Source organism: Falco biarmicus, chromosome 5 (genome assembly GCF_023638135.1).
Source record: "Falco biarmicus isolate bFalBia1 chromosome 5, bFalBia1.pri, whole genome shotgun sequence".
Taxonomy (NCBI): Eukaryota; Metazoa; Chordata; class Aves; order Falconiformes; family Falconidae; genus Falco; species Falco biarmicus.
Window position 1 is genome coordinate 92,523,606 of NC_079292.1, and position 6,000 is coordinate 92,529,605.

General features: G+C 39.3%; 1 protein-coding gene across 15 annotated transcripts in view; it reads left to right on the plus strand.

The window, feature by feature from the left end:
* KEL (Kell metallo-endopeptidase (Kell blood group)) overlaps positions 1 to 5,549 on the plus strand; it is a 40,699-nt gene extending 35,150 nt beyond the window's left edge. For 12 of the 15 annotated variants that reach the window (XM_056339057.1, XM_056339068.1, XM_056339060.1 and 9 more), the window contains 4 exons: positions 915 to 982; positions 1,224 to 1,381; positions 2,234 to 2,329; positions 3,619 to 5,549. In XM_056339057.1, coding sequence (XP_056195032.1) covers positions 915 to 982; positions 1,224 to 1,381; positions 2,234 to 2,329; positions 3,619 to 3,795 — 499 coding nt within the window. In that variant the 3' untranslated portion in view covers positions 3,796 to 5,549. Of the gene's footprint in view, positions 1 to 914; positions 983 to 1,223; positions 1,382 to 2,233; positions 2,330 to 3,618 lie in introns of those variants that run through there. The other 3 variants (XR_008821926.1, XR_008821925.1, XM_056339070.1) reach the window with 3 other exon arrangements.
* Positions 5,550 to 6,000: the final 451 nt, after the last annotated feature.

Sequence of the window (6,000 nt, forward strand, 5' to 3'; positions counted from 1 at the left end):
AGTCCAATCGCCCTGCCATGGGCAGGGACACCTTTCACTAGATCAGGTTGCTCAAAGCCCTGTCCAATGAGACCTTGACCACATCCAATGGTGAGGCATCCACAGCTTCTCTGGCAGCAATTACAAGTTATCAGCTACAGAGCTTCTGAAAGAGCAGTTCTAAAAGAAGATAAGCATTAGTTGTTTTTTGTCACTTCCTAGTGAGTTCCCCGTGATGATCTACTACAATAATTTCATGCTTAAGCAATGTTAATCAGTACATGTAAAGAAAGAAAGAGCTCATAATTTCATATTACGGAAATGCATTTTGAGTGTACTCTTGTGTGACTGTAAATTCATTGCATAAATCATATATATTCTGATTAGAAAGAACTGCTGGAGGTCTCTTGTGCAATCTCTTGCTTGCAGTGAGATCACCAGTGCTAGACCAGAATAACTGTAATCAAACTTTCATGATTTTAATTTGCCTTGCCAGTTTTATGCATCGTCTTTCATTAGACAACTTTTGCAAGATTGCTTCTCCAACCATCCTGCTTTTGTATGATTACCATTGCAGTTAGTTTGTGCAGTTCAGCCCGTAGTGGGTAAATAAGGCCATACCCCAACAATAACAAATATGAGTTAATAAAGGCAGAATCTTGTTCACAGACTCTTCATTATTATGATGGTTTATTAGCTATGAATACTTTAAAGCAAGCCCATAGTACAATTTTAAAGATTAATAGAGTAATTTACACTTGTATCTGCATTTTTACAGTGTACCGCATCTGAGAGACAATAAATAGAAAATGCTTCTGTGTGCTGTCAGAATAGAATGTTCCTGTGTAGCCCACAGTTGTGCTCAGTGGCTATAAAGAATGTTCATCTGCCCTCTTTTTCTTTTCAAAAGCACTCTTTTCATGTTCATTTTTCAGTGCTGTGAACTTCGGAGCCATTGGGGTCTTCATGGCGCATGAACTTCTTCACACATTCTATGGCTATGGTGGGTACCAGCTGTGGTGTCTTTCTTTGCTCTTCTGGGTCCCCACTGGTGCTTTCCCTCAGGGCATCTGAAATCATGGTCCTTATATAAATGTATAATATATATATTATTAAGGTAGATGAAGGTAAGGAAAACCCATTCCAGGCCATGCTGACTACTAAGAAGACTCGGTGGTTAATGTGAGGAATACAGGTGAATGCCAGGAATACCTTTACTTTCCAGGATTTTTTTCCCCCTACAGTGCTGCCTGGGGGCTGTCCTACATGCAACAGTAGTGCACTACAGAAATCTATAGACTGCTTGGTTGAACAGTATGAAAGCTATGGCTTTAAGGTCAATGGTACTTTTACACTGTTGGAGAATACAGCTGACACTGGAGGGCTTGCCATCGCTTACCAGGTATTGTAGTCTACTTAATTCTCTAATCTCACAGCCTTACCACATAACTCAATGGCCATATCACAAGACTGCTCTGCTGCATCCCTCTCCTGCATGCTGCTCCAGTTCGAGATTGCTTGCACGCCTGTGCCAGTGCAGCATGTGTCCTGCATGTCCTCTGCTAATCCAGACACAGGTTCCTCACAAAGCTTTGCTCATAACCTCACTAGTTCCATGTAAGACCGCTTCTCCCCTTCACCAGTCCTGGGATGGGCCTTTCTTTACTTCTCTATTTATGTCATGCACACAAAACCATGTCATTATTTATATGTTTATGTTATACCTGAGGATCTAAGGTGAGACATGAACCAGAATTCTGTGTGGTGGTAAAATGACCCCATAATGATGTTTTCAGCAATGCTTTAGTCTAGAGAGAATTTTTTATTTGCTCAAGCAGCTCAAGCAGCTCATGAATGCAGGGTGCTCTGGGATCTCTAGGTCACAGATTGTTACTTGTTACGTTCTTGCACAAAGAATGTTGGGAGGGAGAAAGTCTTTTAATTTTTCTTCAAATACTTGTGACTTGCTTTGAAAGTAATTTTCATTCTTTCATGGTGCAGTCACCCCATCTTCTGTTATGACAATGTGTGGGTGTGGTAGCGTCTGAAATGGGAAGGAAAGGGGTTATATTGTTATTCTCCCATCTTAGAGTTATTCAGGGCATGGCCAGCAGCAGGGAGCATCCCAGTGAGGAGAGAAATATACAAATTTGCGTATTTATTATATATTAGATTGATATAATTCATTGACAGAAGACATGGTTTTGGGACACTGTCTGAGGGGGGATTTATTAATAATTTTCTTTCTCCGCAGGCCTATAAGAATTGGCTGAAAAAGCACAAAGAAGAGAAGGATTTACCTAAGATTGGACTTTCACATGACCAGCTTTTCTACCTCAGTTTTGCTCACGTAATGAATTCTAGGCTAGCCATATGTCTCTCACTCTCCATTGTCTTCCACATTATTAGAGTTTGTCTTTCTCAATATTTAATCACTTTTCCTCTTATTCACAGAACTGGGAATGTCCGATGTTCCCGAGAGATGCAGAATCTTATTTAGAAAACTAAATTTCACATGTAGGGCCCCTAACCTGTTACGGATCTCAAAGCTAGCAAAGGGCTTGTCTGCAAATATATCTTTTACAAAGCTTTGAAATCTACCAAAATTAAGCTGTAGCCGATAAGCTGTGTCAGGGAAAGCATGCTTCATTGCCAGCTTCTGAGTATATTTTTCGCTGTTGTGAGCAATGTTACACAGGGAAAGTGGAATTTTACTGGAAAAGGCATGTCTCTTTCCATCCCTTCCTTCATCTGCCTCTCTGTTGTGGTGAATAACTAGATGTTGTATCATTGAGTGACTGATAGTGAAAAAAGAGAGTTTAGAATGTTATTTAGAGATAAAGAACTAGAAGTACATGTACACCTAGTTCAGGATTTCTGTGGGAACCTGGTTTAAGGATTTGTGCCAAGTTGTGTAGTTGTGCATAACTGTACAGTTGAGTTCTTCATCATAGATCATTGGATTTCTAAGTCACACCCTTGTAAGTCACTGTAATTGTACAAAGGGAAAAGTTTTGTGCATGTATTGACATTAGGTCAGAGCAGTACGTAGAAAAGCAGTTCTGAAATCGCATATTATTGGGTCTTGGTGGCAAGATTTGCATTTCAGAGGCTATCTGGCAGCTACTGCATAATTTATCAATGAATAAAGACTGAAATCACAAGAGTGAAGACTTGGAGTGCTAGTTTAACACCAGTAAAGTCACATAACCTTCCCCTCAATCTCTCAAGTAGTAATGAGATGTTGTGTTCTTGATGAGCTCTCATTGCTTTTGCTTAAGATGCTGAATCTGGACACTGAGACTACATCTATACCTTTATTTTAGATGGAGTCCAAAGTTGCACGAGCCTAAACTCCAAGGTGGTCTAAATTCCCTGTGTTCTGGACTACACAGTATAGAAAGAGAGCAGATGGCTTTTCAGATAGGAAATTGGAACAAGGAAGTTTAGGGAAAGAGAAAACAGTCAGAAATTGTGGTGGTGAAAGGAAAAATCTGAACATTGTCGGCACCCACATAAGTGTGTTTCATTGTTTACTCCAGCAGCCTCAGTCACATGGGTGGAGGCACGAGGAGCCTTAAGTCTTGTTCACACAAGGACTTTCAGTCAAACTGACTTTCCTGTTTTGCCTCCTTTCAGGCAATGTGTGGACACCAGGATCCTGAGAAACTACAGTCTTCCCTGAACACAGATCCTCACAGTCCTTTGCCACTTCGTGTTTGTGGGTCTGTCAGCAACAGCCAGGACTTTGCCAAGCACTTCTACTGTCCCAGTGGATCCCCAATGAACCCACACAAGAAGTGCCACATCTGGTAATCTGCCTGGAAAAGGAGGAAGAGAAGTATGTCCTCAGTGAGAGAAAGACCTGACCTCCTCTACCTTTCTTTTCTTGTTATCCTTTCCTCAGCAGCTGATGGTAGCAAATTTTTTCCACTGAGCTCATAAGGAAAGAGGCTCTCCTCCTACTGCTCTCAGCACACTGTCCCAGATTAGACAACTCTGGAGTTCAGCAAGTCCCACATTAGTAAGATGACTAGCCAGTCTCTAGTAGGCAACATCTGAGAAGCTGTAAACAGAAGGACTGTTACATTATTAGTCCCTCTGTTCAGTGTATTTCCTTGTCTACTCCAGCAGCCTCACAGTCATGTTGAATGGACAGGTCAATAAACTGGAGGTCTAAGACCTGTTCATGTAAGATTGGCTCTTAGGGAAATCCTGTGCATTACTATGCAAACCACACATGTAAGTTAGCAGAGAGGGAAGAATCTTCTTCTTTTCTCCTGCCAATAAATGGAGATGGGTACTAGGAAAGACTCAGTGGCTGCAGCTTCTAGGCTGAAGGAGACATCACTTAATAATGAAGGTTACTGAAGGCCTTCCCAGTTCTGTTTTTGTTTCATCAGGAAATCTCCTAGAACATCCTTATTGGTGGGAGGGGACTGGAGGCTGAGCATAGATTCTCGTTCTTCTTCCTTTTCCAAAAAGGTTGTCTTTTTTTAGTCTTTATTTATGGTTGAGGATATGGCTGAAGGTGGAGTATGGGACAGTCACAAGGGTTTCTAGAAGTCTCTGAAGACTGAACAATTAGAATTCCAAGAACTTCTCTGGATCTGAACCTGGTTCTCTCATGCTAAAAGTTCTTTCATCACTACATTTGTAAATATTTACCATCCAAACAGAGAAGCAGAGCTGCTGTAGGATTTTACTTTCTATTTGAAATTGAGTTTTAGGTATTTATTTACTTTAGAGGAAAAAGAGAGTAGGAAGTAACGTATTTTAAGGTAGCAGGAGAAGTGCTTAAAGCACATTCTCAAGATTAACACAATAATCATATCATTTTCAGGTTCTGATAATTAAAAATTTATACCAATGTTCTAAAATTTACCAAAGTTAATAAGTATACAAAATACTCTTACTCTTTGCATACTCTTCAAACTGTTCTTGATTATGGGAGCATTTTTATTTTACTTGTTATGTTAGCTGCCTGGGGATTGTTTGTGGAACAGGTGATGGCAAGTGGGAACATCCCTTATCGATGTAAGCTTTGTAAAAATTGTGACAATCCTAAAATTGTGTTAATCTTTTCCAAATACTGACCAATACAGCAAAACATTTTCTAAGAACAGACTGTTCAGAGATATTTTTTCATTAATTAACTAAAATATTAATAAAGTGTTTGCTTCAGAGGAAAAAATTCATTGCAAACTCTTTATGACCAGGCCCACTTCTTTGTTCTGTATTTGTACTGTTCCCAGCATGACTGCACAAGTAATAAATAATAATACCTCAAAACAATTTGACTTATTTACCCATCATGAAATATAAAAAAATTGGGCTTGTGCTTATCTTTACCATTTAAACACTGTATGCATTTACTCTACTCATTTAATTGATTTTGTCCTAGCAGAGTGTCCAGACGGTCTTTCTTTTAGATGCTAATAGCAATTAACATTGTACCAGACCTTGTGTGTAATACAGAAGTTATTTTAGTGTAATGAGACTACTTGGCTTCTTTGTTTATTATGTATAGAAAAAAGCAAAAGCTATTAACAGTCTCCATATTAAGCATCTTTAACTTTTCTTGTATCTATCTTGTTAAGTGTATGGGGGGAAAGTTCCCTGGAATATGCAGTTTTTTCTTGTTCTTATAATGTATGATGGATTTACGAATACTCTGTTCAAAAGGCAGGGTCACCCTTGAAATTGGTGAGTTGAATCAATTCTTGTTTATTATCTATGATGTTTTTACACAAAGCACATATGGGAAGTGCAAGAAGGGAAGTCTGGCTTAGAAAAAATTGCATGAGTCTTGGACTGAGAATTTATTGTGTTTCTCAAAAAGATATGTGCACAAGGCCCCTGCTCTTGTTCTCAGTGTTGCAAGTTCCCTGGGATGTGGTTGGTGAAGAGAAGCTATGCTCCCTAGTAGGTAATCATGAAACGCAGGTAGATGTTCAAATTGTTATCATCCATGACCATAGAAATTATTTCATGCTTTATGTCACATATATAAAAAATAGA